General features: G+C 37.1%; 5 protein-coding genes across 10 annotated transcripts; 4 read left to right on the forward strand and 1 right to left on the reverse strand.

The window, feature by feature from the left end:
- Positions 1–1,386: 1,386 nt before the first annotated feature.
- Positions 1,387–8,436, forward strand: LOC111431356 (LEAF RUST 10 DISEASE-RESISTANCE LOCUS RECEPTOR-LIKE PROTEIN KINASE-like 1.2). Of its 2 annotated transcripts, XM_023067971.1 has the most exons (5): positions 1,387–1,868; positions 3,892–4,348; positions 6,848–6,880; positions 6,966–7,235; positions 7,310–8,436. In XM_023067971.1, exons 1-5 carry the CDS (start codon positions 1,521–1,523, stop codon positions 8,236–8,238), a joined length of 2,037 nt encoding a protein of 678 aa, XP_022923739.1. In that variant the 5' UTR covers positions 1,387–1,520; the 3' UTR covers positions 8,239–8,436. The 2 variants fall into 2 exon arrangements, with proteins under 2 accessions (XP_022923739.1, XP_022923740.1); XM_023067972.1 differs by lacking the exon at positions 3,892–4,348 and having other exon boundaries at positions 1,388–2,325.
- On the forward strand, positions 5,483–6,839 carry LOC111431361 (LEAF RUST 10 DISEASE-RESISTANCE LOCUS RECEPTOR-LIKE PROTEIN KINASE-like 1.2). The gene has a single exon (XM_023067980.1). The coding sequence runs from the start codon at positions 6,006–6,008 to the stop codon at positions 6,825–6,827; it is 822 nt and encodes a 273-aa protein (XP_022923748.1). The 5' UTR covers positions 5,483–6,005; the 3' UTR covers positions 6,828–6,839.
- Positions 8,437–8,982: 546 nt separating the features above from the next.
- LOC111431357 (LEAF RUST 10 DISEASE-RESISTANCE LOCUS RECEPTOR-LIKE PROTEIN KINASE-like 2.4) lies at positions 8,983–12,888 on the forward strand. Of its 3 annotated transcripts, XM_023067973.1 has the most exons (4): positions 8,983–9,949; positions 11,204–11,242; positions 11,317–11,355; positions 11,517–12,888. In XM_023067973.1, exons 1-4 carry the CDS (start codon positions 9,094–9,096, stop codon positions 12,605–12,607), a joined length of 2,025 nt encoding a protein of 674 aa, XP_022923741.1. In that variant the 5' UTR covers positions 8,983–9,093; the 3' UTR covers positions 12,608–12,888. The 3 variants fall into 3 exon arrangements, with proteins under 3 accessions (XP_022923741.1, XP_022923742.1, XP_022923743.1); XM_023067974.1 differs by lacking the exon at positions 11,204–11,242 and having other exon boundaries at positions 8,984–9,949; XM_023067975.1 differs by lacking the exons at positions 11,204–11,242; positions 11,317–11,355 and having other exon boundaries at positions 8,985–9,949.
- Positions 12,889–13,765: 877 nt separating this feature from the next.
- Positions 13,766–16,478, forward strand: LOC111431355 (LEAF RUST 10 DISEASE-RESISTANCE LOCUS RECEPTOR-LIKE PROTEIN KINASE-like 1.2). Its single transcript, XM_023067969.1, has 4 exons — positions 13,766–14,673; positions 14,786–14,821; positions 15,046–15,282; positions 15,367–16,478. The coding sequence occupies exons 1-4, from the start codon at positions 13,785–13,787 to the stop codon at positions 16,248–16,250; spliced, it is 2,046 nt and encodes a 681-aa protein (XP_022923737.1). The 5' UTR covers positions 13,766–13,784; the 3' UTR covers positions 16,251–16,478.
- Positions 16,479–19,321: 2,843 nt separating this feature from the next.
- LOC111431358 (protein SAR DEFICIENT 1) lies at positions 19,322–21,590 on the reverse strand. Of its 3 annotated transcripts, none has more exons than XM_023067978.1 (7): positions 21,395–21,590; positions 21,231–21,306; positions 20,594–21,143; positions 20,336–20,496; positions 20,050–20,244; positions 19,873–19,969; positions 19,322–19,428 (listed from the first exon to the last, which is right to left on the reverse strand). In XM_023067978.1, exons 1-7 carry the CDS (start codon positions 21,478–21,480, stop codon positions 19,394–19,396), a joined length of 1,200 nt encoding a protein of 399 aa, XP_022923746.1. In that variant the 5' UTR covers positions 21,481–21,590; the 3' UTR covers positions 19,322–19,393. The 3 variants fall into 3 exon arrangements, with proteins under 3 accessions (XP_022923746.1, XP_022923745.1, XP_022923744.1); XM_023067977.1 differs by lacking the exon at positions 19,322–19,428 and adding an exon at positions 19,504–19,768; XM_023067976.1 differs by lacking the exon at positions 19,322–19,428 and adding an exon at positions 19,504–19,783 and having other exon boundaries at positions 21,395–21,586.
- Between the last annotated feature and the right edge of the window lie 925 nt (positions 21,591–22,515).

The raw sequence follows: 22,515 nt of genomic DNA on the forward strand, positions 1-22,515 counted from the left end.
GGGGGGGGGGGGGGGGGGGGCGGGAGAGAGGAGAGAGTAATCTTTGTCTCTCTGAAATGAAAGTACGACCAATTGATTTGAATCCAGTAGACGCAACGGCTAGTTTTTCTTTTTGTTTATTATTATTATTTTTCTTCTCCAAATAGCTCTTTTTTAAATTTTTTAATAATTGTTATTGTTATTACAGGAGTGTGGTTCTTTTACATTGGTCGAGTCGAGTGGGACCCGGTTTCAATATATAACCGTTTATATTCTTAATATAGTTCACAGAAAAGACAAAATTAAAGAAAGTTGTCTTGCTAAAACAGCCCATAACATTTCATTCTCTCTCTTTGAACCCCTATTATTAATTATGCCAATTTTAAAAATAAAAAATGAAACGGCGGCGTTTGAGTAACTTATTCTCCCCTAATGATACGTCTAGTAGAAAAAAAAAATATAGTTCTAAGTTTTTAATTTTTGGCATCAAAGGAAAATAATGGAGGGTGATTCGAACCACTTTTTAGCATTCCAGCCTCCAACGAGAGTCCCTCAATCTACAATCGTCGCTCTTGTTAATAGGCGGGTCCTCCTTTAAAATGTGATTGTGATCAATGACATTTAAACTATGAGTAAAATAATTAGTTAGGTAGCACTGGTAGAGTAGTTAATGAGAAACAATTATGATTTTAATTTTAATTTTAATAATTAGCGTAAATGAGTAAAAAAAATAATTAATTTACATGAAGGATGGAAAATACATCCAGTTCTCGTCTTCCCAAGTGGAAGAAATTTTCTTTTCCAACTCTATTGTTGACCTCCAATACGAACCAAAGCCCGACACTTAACATCATACAAGAACAATTTTATATTGTCCACAAGGCGAGTTGGACTATTTTATTTCTGGTACCATAATTCTCACAAAACCGCGTTAATGTTTAACCAACTAATCATAGTTAACAAACCAATGCAATTTACAGATCTTTATTATTAAAAATAAAAAAAATAAAAAATAAATAGACATTTCTAATTAACAAATCTAGTCATCATGTTCGTTCATTAAATTTATTATTTTATAAAGTTGAGTTTTAATCTGAACATGACTCTCTGCAATGGTATGATATTGTCCATTTTGAGCATAAACTCCGGTGGCTTTGCTTTCTGTTTCCAAGAGGTCTCGTATCAATGAAGGGAGTATTTTTTCCCTGAATTAGCTGACGTGGAACTTCCCTCCTCCAATAAAGTCATTCTAGAAATAATAAGCTTTAATTTATGAGGTTAAATTGGCAAATTGATCCAATTGAATTAATTAATAAATAAACAATGAATTAAGAAGAAAAACACGGGTGCTTCTGGGGTGGATTTACTCGTCACCGAAGTTTTCCAGTCAACCCAATCAGTTTCACACTGCGAAATAACATAATTTTCCAAATTTCTTTTATTTTTAGTCAACATTCCTGGTAGTTACCGTCAGCATAAGGAGACCATTTCTTATTCAATTTCAGATCAAAACCATCCTCTGTTCATGAGCCTTCACGGAAATGAAAACTTCCGTCCCTCTCTTCCTCTTCTTCTTCTTCTTCTTCTTCTTCTTCTTCACAGTGGTGTGGTTTGATCTTCCGCTCTGTTCCGCCGACGACGCCCACGAGGAATTTAAAGCTTGCAGTCTCTATTACAACTGCGGAGATTTGGTAAACGTAACGTATCCGTTTTGGGGGAATGAGCGGCAGGAATTCTGCGGCCGCCGTGAATTCAAGCTCAATTGCAAACACAACAAAACCACTACGATCGAAATCAGTTCTATTGAATTTCACGTTCTCAACATCAGCCGATCCAAACATACAATGACAATCGCAAGATCGGATCTCCGAACTGATTACTGCCCTAAAATCGAAACCAAAACGACGACGATTGATTATCGTCTCTTCAAGTATACTTTGAACGATCTGAATCTCTCTGTCTGGTACGATTGCCCGCTGCAACCTGGAATTCTCGACAATTACAGATTCACGTGCGGATCGGAGGGGGAAATACGAGGGAGAGCGAATTACGCTTTCGAAACGGAAGCGCTGAATCGGAGTAGAAACATGAGCGAGTGTAGACTGAACATCGAAGTGACAATTACAAAAGAGGTATTCGAAGAAACACACAAGAACAGAACGATGGCGGTGGAGCAGGGTGTGAAAAGAGGGTTTGATGTGGAATACGGGGATTTCTACACGGTGGCGTGCGAGGGGTGCAAGGTATACGGCGGCAAGTGTGGAGGGAACGCCACCCATGAGTTTTACTGCATTTGTAGCGATGGAGACATCCATCCTTACGTTTGCAAGTCTCCTCCTCCTCCTGGTACGTACTTCATCTTCCATTGCATCAAATCTTCTGTTCATTTGAATTTTTAATACTCTCCAAATATTATAATTTAGGTAAATATAAGTTTAAATTATATGGTAAATTTGAGTAAAAATGCATAAACAATTAAGATCAATTTCACATTTTATTTCAATTGAATAAATCAATTTAATTTTATTCCTATTAATTTTCTTGTATCATTTTAATAAAGAATATGTTCGATAATTTTTAATTTATTTTTATTTTAGATTGGGAGAGTTTGAGGGGAGGGAGAAAGTTGGTAATTGATAGGCAATAGTTGTGTAAAAGTCAGTGCACTGACTAGTCAAAGTCGTGATGACATTGGCTAGCCAGTGAAATTGGGGCTAAAAAGTGGGCCCCGCCGTCAAAACTTAAGGCTACCATCGTTGGAACGTGTCAACAGCTACACGTGTTGTGGAAGGAAGAAATCTCTAGTTTTGACCCTATAAAGTCAACAAATCTTGCACACCATAATAATAGTAATATAATAATAATAATAATACACTACTATTAACAAGAATCATAATATAAGATTTGGAAGCAAGTATAATTTAACAAAATAAGATATGAAACTTAAATATATCTCAATTGGGTTCGAGATCAAATCATCGATTGAAATATTAGTAGTTTAAATCTTGATCTTCACCTACCATTATACTTGTGAGTGTTGGATGATGAAAGTCTCACATCGGCTAATTTAAGGAATGATCCTGGGTTCATAATCAAATAATATTATCTTCATTAGTACGAGACCTTTTGGGAAGCCCAAAGCAAAGCCATGAGAGCTTATGTTCAAAGTGGACGATATCATACCATTGTGTAGAGTCGTGAACGAAACATTCTTTACAAGGGTATAGAAGTGGACAATATCATACCATTGTAGAGAGTCATAAACGAAACGTTCTTTACAAAGGTATAGAAGATCCCAGATTGATTGGTGAAGAGAGAACGAAACATTCTTTACATGGGTATAGAAGATGCTTCCACATCGATTGGTGAAGAGAGAACGAAACATTATTTACAAGGGTATAGAAGATCCCACATCGATTGGTGAAGAGAACGAACATTCTTTATAAGGGTATAGAAACCTCTCTATAGCATACATTTTTTAAAAGTCTTGAGGGGAAACTCGAAAAGGATTCCTAGCCGAGGTTTTAAAAATCGTAAGGGAAAGTTCGAAGGAAAAAGTCTCAATATGACAATATCTAGTGGCAATGAGTTGAGTGGTTTCAATACTAAAAAAAAAAATTATGGTATTAGGAGTCCAAACTTGGACAAATTAGGTTTGAAGAACATACTTTGAAGCATGCACTCCAAACAAACTTCTAGTTTTTAAAGGTAGTGGTGATATATGACCGACCTTTCATGATCATATTTTGCCGACCAAGTTGACCATTTTTGTTAGCATTGCCAAACACAAAAAGCCTCACAAATCCTTGTGGGAAGTGAAGAAAGTGAAGCCCCGCCCACGTTCAAAAGGAACTTTTCTTTTTCCATTACATTTTCATCCAATTTTGGAANCGAACTGATTACTGCCCTAAAATCGAAACCAAAACGACGACGATTGATTATCGTCTCTTCAAGTATACTTTGAACGATCTGAATCTCTCTGTCTGGTACGATTGCCCGCTGCAACCTGGAATTCTCGACAATTACAGATTCACGTGCGGATCGGAGGGGGAAATACGAGGGAGAGCGAATTACGCTTTCGAAACGGAAGCGCTGAATCGGAGTAGAAACATGAGCGAGTGTAGACTGAACATCGAAGTGACAATTACAAAAGAGGTATTCGAAGAAACACACAAGAACAGAACGATGGCGGTGGAGCAGGGTGTGAAAAGAGGGTTTGATGTGGAATACGGGGATTTCTACACGGTGGCGTGCGAGGGGTGCAAGGTATACGGCGGCAAGTGTGGAGGGAACGCCACCCATGAGTTTTACTGCATTTGTAGCGATGGAGACATCCATCCTTACGTTTGCAAGTCTCCTCCTCCTCCTGGTACGTACTTCATCTTCCATTGCATCAAATCTTCTGTTCATTTGAATTTTTAATACTCTCCAAATATTATAATTTAGGTAAATATAAGTTTAAATTATATGGTAAATTTGAGTAAAAATGCATAAACAATTAAGATCAATTTCACATTTTATTTCAATTGAATAAATCAATTTAATTTTATTCCTATTAATTTTCTTGTATCATTTTAATAAAGAATATGTTCGATAATTTTTAATTTATTTTTATTTTAGATTGGGAGAGTTTGAGGGGAGGGAGAAAGTTGGTAATTGATAGGCAATAGTTGTGTAAAAGTCAGTGCACTGACTAGTCAAAGTCGTGATGACATTGGCTAGCCAGTGAAATTGGGGCTAAAAAGTGGGCCCCGCCGTCAAAACTTAAGGCTACCATCGTTGGAACGTGTCAACAGCTACACGTGTTGTGGAAGGAAGAAATCTCTAGTTTTGACCCTATAAAGTCAACAAATCTTGCACACCATAATAATAGTAATATAATAATAATAATAATACACTACTATTAACAAGAATCATAATATAAGATTTGGAAGCAAGTATAATTTAACAAAATAAGATATGAAACTTAAATATATCTCAATTGGGTTCGAGATCAAATCATCGATTGAAATATTAGTAGTTTAAATCTTGATCTTCACCTACCATTATACTTGTGAGTGTTGGATGATGAAAGTCTCACATCGGCTAATTTAAGGAATGATCCTGGGTTCATAATCAAATAATATTATCTTCATTAGTACGAGACCTTTTGGGAAGCCCAAAGCAAAGCCATGAGAGCTTATGTTCAAAGTGGACGATATCATACCATTGTGTAGAGTCGTGAACGAAACATTCTTTACAAGGGTATAGAAGTGGACAATATCATACCATTGTAGAGAGTCATAAACGAAACGTTCTTTACAAAGGTATAGAAGATCCCAGATTGATTGGTGAAGAGAGAACGAAACATTCTTTACATGGGTATAGAAGATGCTTCCACATCGATTGGTGAAGAGAGAACGAAACATTATTTACAAGGGTATAGAAGATCCCACATCGATTGGTGAAGAGAACGAACATTCTTTATAAGGGTATAGAAACCTCTCTATAGCATACATTTTTTAAAAGTCTTGAGGGGAAACTCGAAAAGGATTCCTAGCCGAGGTTTTAAAAATCGTAAGGGAAAGTTCGAAGGAAAAAGTCTCAATATGACAATATCTAGTGGCAATGAGTTGAGTGGTTTCAATACTAAAAAAAAAAATTATGGTATTAGGAGTCCAAACTTGGACAAATTAGGTTTGAAGAACATACTTTGAAGCATGCACTCCAAACAAACTTCTAGTTTTTAAAGGTAGTGGTGATATATGACCGACCTTTCATGATCATATTTTGCCGACCAAGTTGACCATTTTTGTTAGCATTGCCAAACACAAAAAGCCTCACAAATCCTTGTGGGAAGTGAAGAAAGTGAAGCCCCGCCCACGTTCAAAAGGAACTTTTCTTTTTCCATTACATTTTCATCCAATTTTGGAAGCCATCTTAAATTCTTATGCCACAAAGTTCTTGAAAAGTAATGTTATGATCATTCCCAGTTAACCCACCAAACACACTGTGTTTCTTCTTCTTCTTCTTCATTCCTCCCATTAATGGATTTCAAGAGAACCCCTTTTCTTTTTATCATCTTCTTCATCATCTTAACTCCCCAAACTCTGTCCTCAGACGAGAAGTTTGAAGCTTGTGCTCCAAAATCCTGTGGGAAAGGTCCGAATATCAGCTACCCTTTCCGGGTAGCTCATTCGCACAGCCCCTTCTGTGGACTCCCTACCTTTGATATCACCTGCAGACATGAATACCCAGTTATCAAAATTTCAGGAGAGGATTATATCATCAGAGAAATCTCCTATCAAGCCCACTCTTTTCTGGTGGCAAATGCTGCGGTTTACGACGTCAAATGTCCTACTCCTCTTCATAACTTCACCCTCCACCGAACCCCATTCACTTACACTCCGGATCATATTGGCTTCTTCTTCTTTTACAACTGCACTTCTCTTCCTCCCAAGTTTAGCTACCCAATTCATTGTTCAAACACAACCAAACTCCATTCTTTTGCCGCTTTCCATGATGGATTTATGGAGCATATGAACTTCTCTGTCGATTCTTGTCAATCCTCGGTAGAGGTGCCTATAGACATTCCTAATCAGGACGATGATTTTTCTGGGTTGTTGAGGAAGAGTTATTCCGATGTCTTGAAGATGGGTTTCACTTTAAATTGGAGTGCCCAAAATTGTAGCAATTGTGAGACAAGTGGTGGGCGATGTGGGTTTGAAAGCAACGAGTTTGTTTGCTTTTGTCCTGATGGACCTCATCTACAAACCTGCAAACAGGGTAACTTTCTAGGAAATAAATCTTGCTCTTGCTCGAATCTTAGCTCTGTTTTTCTCTTTCTTTTGGTAAACAATCTTTCCTAACGATTTGCTTGCCATGGCAGGAGACAATGATGTTTGGAAGAAGTACGTCATAGGTAAAAAAACAAGACCCTGATTTCAGATTGCACAAATTATTCTCTTATGATCGGAAATTGAGCTAACTTAAGTAGCAAATGGCAGGTTTTAGCTGTGGTTTTGGCGGCGTAATGATGATGAGCGTAGCCTTTTTCATCTGGTTTCGTTTGCACAAAAAGAAGCTTGCTCGTACTTATACTCCTTCCTCCTTTCTCCTACGAAACAATTCTAGTAATCTTCCTGCGAAGGAGCTTGAGACGGGAGAAGATTACATGGGTGTGCCTTTGTTCTCTTACGAAGAGCTTGAAAAGGCCACCGACAGGTTTAATCCGGCCAAAGAACTTGGAGATGGCGGCTGTGGCACTGTCTACTACGGTAAAGATCACTCAATAGTTTTCAGTCTTTAATCCAAGCATACGTAGTGTATGATGTTTGAATTCATTTGATAGGCAAACTTCCCGATGGGCGTGAGGTCGCTGTTAAACGATTGTTTGAAAATAACTACAGAAGAGTTGAGCATTTCATGAATGAAGTTGAGATCCTTACTCGTTTGCGCCACCCACATCTTGTCACCCTTTATGGATGTACCTCTCGACACTGCCGTGAACTTCTGCTGGTTTATGAATTCATCCCAAACGGTACTGTTGCCGATCATCTTCACGGCGAACGAGCAAAACCCGGTGAGCTTCCATGGCATACAAGGTTGAAGATTGCCATAGAGACTGCAAGTGCTCTGGCTTTTCTCCATGCCTCTGAGACTATCCACCGTGATGTTAAAACTACCAACATTCTCCTCGACAGCAACTTCGGTGTTAAAGTCGCCGATTTCGGACTATCTCGGCTTTTTCCTACACAAGCCAGCCATGTTTCAACTGCACCACAGGGAACTCCTGGCTACTTAGATCCGGAGTATCACGAATGCTATCAACTTACGATTAAAAGCGACGTGTTTAGCTTTGGAGTCGTGTTGGTTGAGCTGATATCTTCGAAGCCTGCAGTTGATATCACTAGGCATAGGCATGAGATAAACTTGTGGACAATGGCAATCAATAAGATTGGGGGCGACGAGTTGCATGAGTTTGTGGATCCATGTCTTGGATTTGAAACGGATGAAAGAGTGAGAGACATGATATGTGGAGTTGCAGAGTTGGCATTTCAATGCTTGCAGAGTGTGAAAGACACAAGGCCGACAATGTCGGAGGCGTTGGAAATTCTTAAGAACATAGAGAGTCAGCATAGTGGGCAAGGAAAGACAGAAGAAATAAACGTTTCAGGAGAGGAGGATGTGGTGGTGAAGGGTGAGTTAGTGCCGGAATCTCCAGATTCCGTTGTGGTCCCTTGGATGAGCAAATCTTCAACCCCGAATTGCAGTGGCTGAGTTTGATCTTTTCTGTGGTTTCATGGTTATAATATGTGTCAAACTCTATAGCTCTGCCATTTTCGTCAGCTTTGTTAAGCCTTTTTAGGTGAATCAGATGTGTACATATTTGAGATTGAATGTAAAGCTCGTGTTGTCATTCTCCATCCACTGTCTCCTAGCTCAAAATCGAAGTAATGGAAAGAAATATATTGATTTCACGTTGGTTGGAGAGGAAGGAGAACAAACTACACCATTTATAAGGACGAGGAAACCTTCACCTAGAAGACGTGTTTTAAAGCCTTGAGGGGAAGCTCGAGAGAGAAAACTCAAAGAGATAATATTAGTTAGTTGTGGATCTGGATTTAGTCATTAAGATTTTTACCCAAAACGGAATATTTCGTTCCTCTTTCCAACCGTGAGATCTCATGGTCTGACTGACCTTAGATCTCATGTGGTTTCCACACCATTATAAAAAAAAAATGTTTGTTTCATTTTCCTATTCAACCGATGTGTGATCTCATAGTCGTGACCGATTCTGATACATATTATCAGCTTTAGCCCGTTATGTATCTCCATCAGCCTCTCGGTTGATTTTGAAATAGAGAGGTTTCCATACTCTTATAAGGAGTGTTTGATCGGGCTTGATCTTATCTTGAAACTCTTAACCGAACCACAAACCACCACAAACAAACCAATCCAATTGATGGGAGACTTTTAGATTTGAATATCATTTTTTCCTTGGAAGTCTACTATTGACTAATTCAAGGCTGTATAATTGGATGCAAGCAGGAAAGCAACTGTAGTTACATAATATAGCAGTCGTCTTTCTTTTGATTATGATCTTTTAGCTCTTGCTTTCTTTTGAATTTGAAGATGACTCTTGCGTTATATTACCAATGTTCCCTTTTCCTTTCCTTCCATTTTTGGTCCAGCGTCACGGAAATGACACCTTCCCTCCCTCTCTTCCTCTTCTTCTTCTTCACAATCGTGTGGTATGATCTTCCGCTATGTTTCGGCGACGGCACAGTCGATGAATTTAAAGCTTGCGATGTCTATTACAACTGCGGAGATTTTGTAAACATCACGTATCCGTTCTGGGGGAATGAACGGCCGGTATTTTGCGGGCGGCGAGAATTCGAGCTCAATTGCAAAGACAACAGAACCACCACGATGGAAATCAGCTCTATAGAGTTTCACGTTCTCAACATCAGCCGATCCAAACATACAATGACAATCGCAAGATCGGATCTCCGAACTGATTACTGCCCTAAAATCGAAACCAAAACGACGACGATTGATTATCGTCTCTTCAAGTATACTTTGAACGATCTGAATCTCTCTGTCTGGTACGATTGCCCGCTGCAACCTGGAATTCTCGACAATTACAGATTCACGTGCGGATCGGAGGGGGAAATACGAGGGAGAGCGAATTACGCTTTCGAAACGGAAGCGCTGAATCGGAGTAGAAACATGAGCGAGTGTAGACTGAACATCGAAGTGACAATTACAAAAGAGGTATTCGAAGAAACACACAAGAACAGAACGATGGCGGTGGAGCAGGGTGTGAAAAGAGGGTTTGATGTGGAATACGGGGATTTCTACACGGTGGCGTGCGAGGGGTGCAAAGTATACGGCGGCAAGTGTGGAGGGAACGCCACCCATGAGTTTTACTGCATTTGTAGCGATGGAGACATCCATCCTTACGTTTGCAAGTCTCCTCCTCCTCCTGGTACGTATAATTTCGTCTTCCCCTGCATCAAATCTTCTGTTCATTTGAATTTTTAATACTCTCCAAATATTATAATTTAGGTAAATATAAGTTTAAATTATATGGTAAATTTGAGTAAAAATGCATAAACAATTAAGATCAATTTCACATTTTATTTCAATTGAATAAATCAATTTAATTTTATTCCTATTAATTTTCTTGTATCATTTTAATAAAGAATATGTTCGATAATTTTTAATTTATTTTTATTTTAGATTGGGAGAGTTTGAGGGGAGGGAGAAAGTTGGTAATTGATAGGCAATAGTTGTGTAAAAGTCAGTGCACTGACTAGTCAAAGTCGTGATGACATTGGCTAGCCAGTGAAATTGGGGCTAAAAAGTGGGCCCCGCCGTCAAAACTTAAGGCTACCATCGTTGGAACGTGTCAACAGCTACACGTGTTGTGGAAGGAAGAAATCTCTAGTTTTGACCCTATAAAGTCAACAAATCTTGCACACCATAATAATAGTAATATAATAATAATAATAATACACTACTATTAACAAGAATCATAATATAAGATTTGGAAGCAAGTATAATTTAACAAAATAAGATATGAAACTTAAATATATCTCAATTGGGTTCGAGATCAAATCATCGATTGAAATATTAGTAGTTTAAATCTTGATCTTCACCTACCATTATACTTGTGAGTGTTGGATGATGAAAGTCTCACATCGGCTAATTTAAGGAATGATCCTGGGTTCATAATCAAATAATATTATCTTCATTAGTACGAGACCTTTTGGGAAGCCCAAAGCAAAGCCATGAGAGCTTATGTTCAAAGTGGACGATATCATACCATTGTGTAGAGTCGTGAACGAAACATTCTTTACAAGGGTATAGAAGTGGACAATATCATACCATTGTAGAGAGTCATAAACGAAACGTTCTTTACAAAGGTATAGAAGATCCCAGATTGATTGGTGAAGAGAGAACGAAACATTCTTTACATGGGTATAGAAGATGCTTCCACATCGATTGGTGAAGAGAGAACGAAANTGGACATGAAGATAAATTTTTTTTTTGTTCTTTTTATTTTGAGTTTAACTGAGGTTGAAAGTGTTAGATGATTTTGGGTTTATAAATAAAGAATATCAATGGAGCCAGAACTTATGTTTGAAGTGGAGAATATCATACCATAGAGTCGTGTTCGTCTAACAGAAAGATTCAAAATTTTGATCACTTACCCGATGAATTTTTTATACCGTGGCAGATCTAGATCAATCCGATACTGGACCGAAAGACATAATAGGTAAAGCCTACTCGTCTAACAGAAAGATTCAAAATTTTGATCACTTACCCGATGAATTTTTTATACTGTGGCAGATCTAGATCAATCAGATACTGGACCGAAAGACATAATAGGTAAAGCCTACTCCTTGAATATATGTATTATATTATTAATTGGGTTTTAATAATTTACAAACAATTCCATATAAGGTTTGATTTTGTTTGAAATTAGTGAGTTCTCTATCAAATTTTAAGGTTCTTTTTATTAATCATATGAATTCAAACCCATTTTTCAGGTGCAACTACCATCATTGTCTATATTATTATCATCATCTCCATCTACTACAAGAGAAGAAGCATCTCAAACAACGACAAAATTGAGGAAATTATAAGGAACTATTCCACGCAAACACCCAAGCGATATACTTACTCAAAGCTGAAGAAAATCACAGGCTCTTTCAACAACAAGATTGGCCAAGGAGGGTTTAGCTCTGTCTACAAAGGAAAGCTACCCGACGGCCGCGATGTGGCTGTGAAGCTTTTGAATGAATCCAAATCAAATGGCGAAGAATTTATGAACGAAGTTGTTAGCTTCGCCAAAACTTCCCATGTAAATATAGCCACACTCTTAGGTTTCTGCTACGAGAGGAACAAAAGAGCTTTGATTTATGATTATATGGCTAAAGGGTCCCTAGATAAGTACATTTCCAGCAACAGGATTCAAGAAAAGGGCGAGAAGTTGGATTGGAACACACTCTACAATATTGTCATCGGCGTGGCACGAGGCTTGGAGTACTTGCACCGTGGCTGCAACACAAGGATCTTGCACTTCGACATCAAGCCACACAACATACTCTTGGATGATGATTTCTGCCCCAAAATCACTGATTTCGGGCTGGCCAAGCAATGCAGGGCCAAGGAGAGTCATGTGTCGATGACATGTGTAAAGGGGACAATAGGGTTCATAGCGCCAGAGATAATATTTAGGAATCTTGGCAAAGTTTCTCATAAGTCTGATGTTTATAGTTATGGGATGTTGGTTCTTGAGATGGTGGGTGAGAGAAAGAGTCCCAATCAAGGAGTGGAGCAGAGCAGCGATGAGTACTTTCCTGATTGGATATATAAGGATCTTACACAAAGTGAAATTCATGGGGGCTGTTGGTGGGGAAACACAGAGGAAGAAGAAGAAATGGCAAGAAAAATGATCATTGTGGGGTTGTGTTGTATTCAGACATTGCCCGGCGACAGACCGTCGATGACCGATGCGGTTTCGATGTTGGAAGGCAGTGTTGATGGCTTACAAATTCCACCAAAACCTGACTTGTTCGGACCTCCTGCCGCTGATCTACTCCAAGTTGCTGCTTCTTCTTCTTCGACCTCGTACTAATGGCACTAACTTTAGTGACTGTATTGCTCATTGGGATGCTTTTCCTTCTGTCTTTGAATTCCCAATGCTTGTCTGATACACCAGCAGAAGCAGCACATGAGCGTCTCTCAAATTCAATATCTTTTTTATAACAATGGAATGGATTCAGTGTGAGATTCCATGTCGGTTGAGGAAGAGAACCATTCTTCGTAAGGGTATTGAAACTTTTCCTTAGCGCATGTGTTTTAAAAATTTGAAGGAGAAGCTCGAAAGGAAAAGCTCAAAGAAGACAATATCTACTAGTAGTGGGCTTGAGCCGTTATAAATGGCATCAGAGCCAGACACCAGGTGGTGTGCCAACAAGGAGGTTGAGCCTTGAAGGTGGGTGGACACGAGACGATGTGCCAATAAGGACGTTGGGCCTCGAAGGGGAGTGAATTTTGAGATCCCACGTGGATAATGAGGATGAACACAAATATACATGCTAGAATGGTGATGCTTGTTGCTATTCTACCTATTTGTACATTAAAATAGAAGAAGTACACGAGCATAGTCCAGATAGCCTAAGTCAATATGTTGGTCTCAATAATAGAGACTAATTTTAAAACTGAGTTTGACGGTTATACATAACAAGCCAAAACAGACAATATCTACTAGCAGTAGGCTTCAGCCATTACAAATAATATCAAACCTAGACACGGAGCGGTGTGGACGATGGACCCCCAAAAGAGTGGATTATGAGATCTCACGTCGGTTAAAAAGAAGAACGAAACATCCCTTATAAGAGTGTTGAAACCTCTTCGTAACATATACGTTTTAAAACTGTGAGGCTAACAACAATACGTAATAGACCGAAGTTGACAAACGGTTTCTTACATCTCTATGATCCCGAGTGCCGTAAGGAACCAAACCAAACCAAACCGAAAATTCTCACAAATCCTCCTCTTCATTTATTATTAATCCTTACCGGCTGGAAAAGTTCAAAGTCTCCGCAGGTCTCCCCATCAATTTCTCTCATAAATGACTGTTCAAACAAAACATTTGACTCATTCAACTTTGGATGAACAAATTGTTGTTTAAACAACTTACTTAGCTGGAGTTCTCGAGAGAGACAGACAGAAGACTGCCACTTTTTGATTTATTTCCCGAAAGCTATGGCAGACAGTGAGTCCCCTGTTTCTTCCAAAAATCACTCTTCATGGATAACTTCATATGTGTTCATAATCAAACTGAGTCTCCCTCTCTGTTCTCTTCCATTTATCCTTTCTCTGTTCACAACCCCAACAAAATGAAATCCTTCTTCTTCTTCTTCTTCTTCTTCTTCTTCTTCACGTTTCATCTGTCGCCATGCTTCAGCGACAACGCCCTCGATGCATTCAAAGATTGCGGTGTGAATTACAATTGTGAAGAATTGGTAAACATCACGTACCCCTTTTGGGGGAACGAGAGGCAGAGTTCTTGCGGGCGGAAAGAATTCAAACTCAACTGCAATAACAACCGAACCACCACAACTTACATCAATTCTCTGGAATACAACGTTCTGGAAATCAACCAATTGAATAATACAATGAGGATCGCAAGATCAGACCTCTTCGATAATTACTGCCCACGAAATCAAATCCAAGTGGCGTCTATGGATCACCATCCGTTTGTGTATTCTGCCAGAAATCAGAACATCTCGGTGGGGTATAATTGCTCGACGGATAACGAATTTCCCATTTCGGAATACAATTTTTCTTGCGGTGGGGAGTGGGAAAGGCGCGGGAGAGTGAACTATGCTTTTGAACCGTCGGCGGCGGTTTATTCAAAGCTTGTGGAGTGTGAAATGAAGATAGAAGTGATGGTTACGATAAAGGGGTTGAAGGAAGGTGTAAAGAACAGGAGGAGCTTGGTGGAGACGGCTGTGAAAGGAGGGTTCGAGGTGGAGTACGAGAATTGGTATAAGGGAGCGTGTGATTCATGCAATGGAAGTGGAGGCAATTGCGGCGGAAATGGGACGTACCCATTTTACTGCATTTGTAGAAACGGCGTTGCAAATCCTTATGCCTGTGATGCCACTGCTGCGCCTCCTCGCCCTCCTCACCCTGGTACGTCGCATTCCCCTTCTGTAATGTTCTGTTTTTTAGTGTGTTTTTTTCCTCATTCTCTTGTAGAGCAATCCCGTCTAACCATTTGCTTCCTGATTGCTTACTGTTCCAGAAAACCCAAATGATACATGGAAGAAGGTCGTCATAGGTAAAATCTAACTCCCATTTCGTTCATATTCTCATTTATTCGGGTTATTAATTCATAGAAGTTTGAAATAACATGATTTAAATCTTTGTGTCTCTTTGTTTAATTTTTATTTGTGGGTGGATGAGTGCGATCCATCTTGTGGGTATCATACCATTTTGACATAACATGATTTACGTATAATGTTCTTGTGTTGAACTTGGTATCCAAATGGAATGCCATGACAGGTGCTGGCTCTGGTATTGGAGGCATTGTGATGATGAGTATAATCTTTTTCATCAGGCTTCGTATGCACAAAAAGAAGCATCAAAACTATTCTTGTGATCGTCCGATGAAGGAGCTTGAGAAAATAGAACATTACATGGCTCTATCTCTTTTCTCTTATCACGAACTTGTAAAAGCTACAGACAAATTCAACCCAGCAAACGAACTTGGAGATGGTGGCTTTGGCACTGTCTACTATGGTACAAATCACTCCATATTTCTGGTGTTCCATGCAGGCGTATTGTTCTGATTATGTGTTTGTATGTTCTTTGATCCCTCTTCAGGCAAACTCCGAGATGGGCGTGAGGTCGCTGTTAAACGATTGTTTGAAAATAACTATAGAAAAGTTGAGCAATTCATGAATGAAGTTGAGATGCTCACTCGTTTGCGCCACCCACATCTCGTCACCCTTTATGGATGCACATCTCGACGCTCCCGTGAGCTCTTGTTGGTGTATGAGTTCATTCCGAATGGTACTGTGGCCGATCATCTTCATGGCAACCGAGCAAGATCAGGTGAGCTTCCATGGCTTACAAGGTTGAATGTTGCCATAGAGACTGCAAGTGCTCTGTCTTTTCTCCATGCTTCTGAGACTATCCACCGTGATGTTAAAACCACCAACATTCTCCTTGACAACAATTTCGGTGTTAAAGTCGCTGATTTCGGACTATGTCGCCTTTTTCCTACACAAGCCAGCCATGTTTCAACTGCACCACAAGGCACTCCTGGCTATATTGATCCAGAGTATTATGAGTCTTATCAACTTACGAACAAAAGCGACGTGTTTAGCTTTGGAGTCGTGTTGGTTGAGCTGATATCTTCAAAGCCTGCAGTTGATATCACTAGGCATAGGCATGAGATTAACCTGTCAACAATGGCTATCAATAAGATCCAGAACGACGAATTACATGACTTCGTAGACCCATCTCTCGGATTTAAAACAGATCAAAGAATACGAAATATGATATGCGGAGTTGCCGAGTTAGCATTTCAATGCCTGCAAAGTGCGAGGGATACAAGGCCGTCAATGATGGAAGCTCTAGAAATTCTAAGGAATATAGAGAATCGAAGTTGTGGCACTGGGAAAGCGCCATTAGTGCCAGAATCCCCAGACTCCGTCACTGTGCTTTGGATTAGCAAAACTTCCACACCAAACGGTAGTGGGTGAACTGTTTATTTGTGGTTACTAGACCCAAATCACTTATTCACAACTGATCAATTATCTGCTTCTGTTGTAAGCTCTGTTTCGTACGATGAGAACGGCTCTGTTTTGTACGATGAGAAATGCTCTGTTTTGCACGATGAGAAATGCTCTGTTTTGCACGATGAGAAATGCTCTGTTTTGCACGATGAGAAATGCTCTGTTTTGCACGATGAGCACAGCTCTGTTTTGTACGATGAGAGTTACAAATTCTTATGCGATTGGGAAGGGGAAAAGGTTTTGACTGAAGGAATTTACAAATCTTTATGTTTCAATTTCAAACATTATCCCCATCCCCTGTTTCTGGGTTTAGTTTACCTTCAACACCACTTCCTGCAAACGATCGGCCGTCGGTGACAGAGGTGGTGGCTATGTCAGAAGGGAGCGTATATGGGGGAAAGCTGAAGGAAATTGCAAAAACAAGGGATGTAGCAGTATGAATGACGATGGTCAATATTTGCGGAAAGCGGCGGGTCGGAAGTGATGAACAACAAATCAATAATTAGGTGGGTTTAGTAACATTAAAATATTATTTATGAAACAAATTTTGTGGTGTGAACGCAGAGAATGTAATTTTTCTAAAAGAGGAATAATAATATTTATAAAAGAAAAAGAAAAGTAATAAAGCGTGCAGTGAGGGATGACTGGAAAGTTTGAAAATTAGGAATAAAAAATTCGGAAATAGAAACAAATAAATAAATAGATCGGTAAAAGAAAGGATTTATTTTGTTTATTTGCTTAAGAATGTGATTTAGAGCTGACGATATCGTGCTGACATCAGCATAACTGTTGTAACCGTCACCCGCCGCCATAATACAGGTAACCCAAACCGGAGATACCTGATTGCTTTTTCCAACCCAAATGTGGCGAATATTCGTATCCTTCCTAGAACCAGGGAAGGTGGGACCTTCAAAAAAAAAAAAAAAAAAAAAAATTTTTTTTTTTTGGTCGAGTTAGACACTATCTTCTTAGTTATATACTCATGATCTTCCCCTTAATTATTTCACGTAAGATTTTAATGAATCTCAACATACATGTTCGAGATTGCAACTGCATGTACGACATAAAGTTTTTTGTGAAGGTTTTGGTTGTCTATTTGACATACATTATCCACGTCAATATTCTTTGTACTATTATCTACATTTTTTGATCATTTTCGTGTTTGTATCATCGTCTCAACGTAACATTCGTTCAATAACTATTTAGGTATAATATTAATGTATTAGCATCAATACAACATACATTTGGTAGTAAATCAAGGATATCAACCTTATATTACACCTCCCGCCAAAATCATTGATTTGAGGTATTCATAGACATTTATATCACATATTTTTAGCAGTAAATCAAGTATATATCGTTATATTACACCTCGTTCATCATTGATTTGAGATATGCATAAACATCCATATATCATATATCTTAGTAGTAAATCAAGTATATCAACATTATATTACAGCTCGATCATTATTGATTTGAGGTATGCATGAACATTCATATATCGCATATTTTAGTAGTAAATCAAGTATATCAACATTATATTACAACTCGATCATTATTGATTTGAGGTATGCATGAACATTCATATATCGCATATTTTAGTAGTAAATCAAGTATATCAACATTATATTACAACTCGATCATTATTGATTTGAGGTATGCATGAACATTCATATATCGCATATTTTAGTAGTAAATCAAGTATATCAACATTATATTACAACTCGATCATTATTGATTTGAGGTATGCATGAACATTCATATATCGCATATTTTAGTAGTAAATCAAGTATATCAACATTATATTACAACTCGATCATTGTTGATTTGAGGTATGCATGAACATTCATATATCGCATATTTTAGTAGTAAATCAAGTATATCAACATTATATTACATCTCGCTCATCATCGATTTGAGACATGCATGAATATTCATATATCACATATTTTTAATAGTAAATCAAGTATACCAACATTATATTAGAGCTCGTTCATCATTGATTTGAGATATCCATAGACATCATATATCACATATTTTAGTAGTAAATCAAGTATATCAACATTATATTACATCTCGCTCGTCATTGATTTGAGGTATCCATGGACATCATATATCACATATTTTAGTAGTAAATGAAGTATGTCAACATTATATTACAGCTCGATCGTTATTGATTTGAGATATGCATGAACATTCATATATCACATATTTTATTAGTAAATCAAGTATATCAACATTATATTACATCTCGCTCATTATCAATTTGAGGCAAGCATGAACATTCATTGATCACATATTTTTAGTAGTAAATCAAGTATACCGACATTATATTACAGTTCGTTCATCATTAATTTGAGACATGCATGAACATTATCATCAATTTGAGACATGCATGAACATTCATAGATCACATATTTTAGTAGTAAATCAAGAATGTCTCGTAAAAAGTGGATTGTATACCATATTAGTAGGTTGACATATCATTAATATATCAATTTTACACATTAAATAAAGTATATTAGTAAATTATTGGGAAGTGTATGATATAAAAATGTAAAATATCATAAATATTAAATTTGAATATTTGGTATATGAAATTGATATTCCAATTTTGAGAAGTTTGTTAAGAGTATTAATTTATTGTTATCATTTTTGTTTAAAAGATTACGTTTATCGATATATCATATTGTATCAATAAGTTGATATACCTAATGTCATGTATCAATTATTCACATTTTCTTCTTTAATCCTTCATAATTATGCAAAAAAAAAATATATTAATAAAATAAAATATATCTAGTAACAAATATACTTTAAAATAGTAAATTTATTTTTATCATTATATTTTATGTTTATTAAAAATATATAAATAGTGGCTTTGGGGATATTTTATCTTACCGTTAATTACTTTTATCAAGATTTAATTAGTATTTTAGATTTCATTATTTTTTATTTATTTTATCGTTAATTACTTTTATGAAGTTTTAATTAATATTTTAATTTTTTTTAAGGCTATACCATAGGCCCGATTGGTAATATGGTCCTTTTGGGCAAGGTATTATGTCAATTTGAAGTTATCCTTCGTTCCGGAAATATTCTCCAATTGTTTATGGTCGTTGATGACAGCTGTCATACAAATCCTCTGCATGAGAGAGATAGATCAAGTAAGATTATAAATAATATTTTATTTATTAAATTATATTAAAATTAACTTATACATAAAACATCAATTATCACTTTGGCATTAATTCAATGTCCAAATATACAAATAGAAAATAGAAATACAAAAACAAATTAATATGAGCCTATCCATTATAATTTGGTAACCAAAACCTGCGCCTATCCATAATTATAATGAATACTTGTAGAAATAAACTGATCTGAATTGAAATTCCAATCTCGAAACTCAACTTCTTCCCTCATCAACTCGCAACTTCGAAACAACGATTTTTTAACCATAAGATCGTTGTCTTCTTCATTTCCAACCCCCTCATTTCCTATCGATAATCCAACAAAATTAAAAATAATAATTAAAATTTTAAAACTTAAAAATTAAAAATTAAACTAAAATTTCATCCAAATCTACCTTGTGTTATTAGGGGAGGTTCTCTGAAATTGCCTTCAAAGTCTTGTAACGAATGCCAGTTATCGAACGCTTGTCTACTCAAATTCATCAAATACTCCTGTATTACACAAAATTTCTTTTTTAAGAGGAAGTTTATTAAGTAATGAAATTATTATCAAACAAGATGAGAAAACATACCGGGGGGATATTATGAAGATCTTGAGATGAATAGATTTGGTCATCGATCATGGCTCTTACAACTTCGCAAATAGGATTCAAGATCAACAGGACATTATGTGCACGGAACATATACACCTTGTTTCCCAATTCACAAGTCTGCGCATGTTTCACTGTTGCTTTCCACATCCTTTCTGACATTCCTACCCCTAAAATCTAAATCCATACGAAAAAAATTCAAACGTTAATTAATTAGTTAATTATAATTAATTGTTTTATTGAAAAGGGTAAGATGGGGAATATTTACCCTTCTTAGCTTTTGTGGGTCGATAGTGAAGAGTTTTAAGAATTCTTGAACTGTCTTGATATTGTAATTGCTTAATTTCTTGTGGAAGACTCCCTCTTTTCCTATCTTCTCCAGCCTCCAAACTTCGTCATGCAGCATTGGTGGATAATGCTTCTTGTACACTTAAATTACCAAAATACCTCAATATTAATTTTTTTTAAAAGTATTTTTATTTAAAAAAAAATATATATTTTTTTTTGAAAGAACTGTGATGCTCACATTCTCCGCGGTGATCCTTGACAACAAACGGTTCGGTTATGGCTTCCCGGATCCGGGGGCGATTCTTATCAGAATCCGACCCGTCAACAATTCGGGCACCCAGCCGGAATTTCCGGCTCCGAATCCAACTTGAGTTATCGGTGAATTCAATGTCACCGATGGTTGCAGCGCGGTCGCGGAGAGTTATGTTCATTTCGCCGTGAAGCAGCGGCCTCTTTCCAGACCTCTCCTTCACAATGCTGGCATTGAATTCCTCCGCCGTCCAATCCTGTTTATCGCCGCTTGCAAAGTCGCCATCCAGTACCACAATTTCAATTTTCATGGCTGAATATACCTGAAATGCCGGATTATCCGCGCCGGCCTCGACGGCGATCCGGAGTGGCTGACTTTCAACATCCGTAATTTTACTTCCAGTAAAAATGGTAGAAGGAAGATTATTCACAAAATACAATAAGAAACTGGAAGGCTCGAGAGCCTGAATCCTCAACGAAGATGCCCTAGGTAACAACCTTGAATATCGCAATAAACACCGATCAACTTCCTCATTCACCTGTAAAGTTAAAATTCATCACAAATTAAACAAAAGCCCTAAATCAATTTACAAATCCAAAATGATTCATATATACAAAGTACAAACCACTCGTCTAAGCAAGGGCTCCAAAGCTTTCAACAAATGATTTTGGGAATTAACCATAACCACGTCCCCGATTATCCTACGGAAATTACAACACAAATAATCAGAAGTCAAATGTAGAATTAGAATTTACAGCTCCATTTATGGATCCATTCCGAACAACTTACGACGCAAACGTCAGACGCGGGCGCCTCTTCTCAAGAGGCTGTTCTAAACACGGCTCTGTTTCGCAGAACAATCTCTTGGGCGACATTTTTTGAATGGAAAAGGTTGAGAGACGGCGCAGTGGTCGATGAGTTGAGGAGCGTTGGAGGCGTGATAAAGATTAAAGAATCCAAGAAATTTATAACCCGATGGTGGAATAAATAAATTGGTAATATAATAAAAGGTTGGGAGACAGATGTGAAAGCATGAATAGAAACTGAAAAAATGTGAGTATATAATAATGAGAAGTAATTTCCGAGAAAGTGCTGAGAAATTTCATTCCAAAGAGAGAGAGAGAGAGAGAATATTGAATTGAAAGACTTTGGTGTCAACTTACAGAAAGTCGACTCCGGCTCGTTGTTTGAGTCTTGTTATTTGTATTTGTTTTATGATATCAATGCTTGCTTGCTTGCATGCTTGGATATTAAATATTAATACCCATTTCTTCAAATTAGATATCAACTACTGTCCTACTTGGGTTGTGTGTAATTCTCAAACTTAGAGAAATTTCTATGAAATTTCTTCCTTCCATCATGCCCTCCCTCATGTCTTCTTTTATTTTTAACACCTAATTCCCTATCACAATTCTCTATCATTATTGTTTGGACCAGTCCAAAGCTTAAATGTCTTAATCCATTGTTTTTATAAGTTAGTTGTTATATATTTATAAACACACTAACTTCACTCAGCTCCGCTCAACATTTTATATGAGAACAATTTTATACTAAGATTTAAAATTTTAATTTCATTAAAAATTATTTTATTAAAAATTATTGAAGAAAGTTGTTAGGACGTGGCTATATATATATATAATTAGTAAAAGTGAGAACATCAATAATCTAAGACTATATTCCAACTAAAGTAATCTTTTAGATATAAAATTTTAAAAAAATTAAAAATATTAAATTTAAGCAAAATAAAATATGACTTTTCAAATGGAGAATAAGTGTATTTTTACCTAATTAAGGTATTAAAAAAATTGAAAGATTCAAATAAACGTGTCATATAAGTTTCTAGATTTATATATTTTATTTAGTCTTTAAATTGTCTTTTTTTTTTTTTTTTTTTTTTTTTTTTTTTTTTT

Source organism: Cucurbita moschata, unplaced genomic scaffold (genome assembly GCF_002738365.1).
Source record: "Cucurbita moschata cultivar Rifu unplaced genomic scaffold, Cmos_1.0 Cmo_Scf00036, whole genome shotgun sequence".
Taxonomy (NCBI): Eukaryota; Viridiplantae; Streptophyta; class Magnoliopsida; order Cucurbitales; family Cucurbitaceae; genus Cucurbita; species Cucurbita moschata.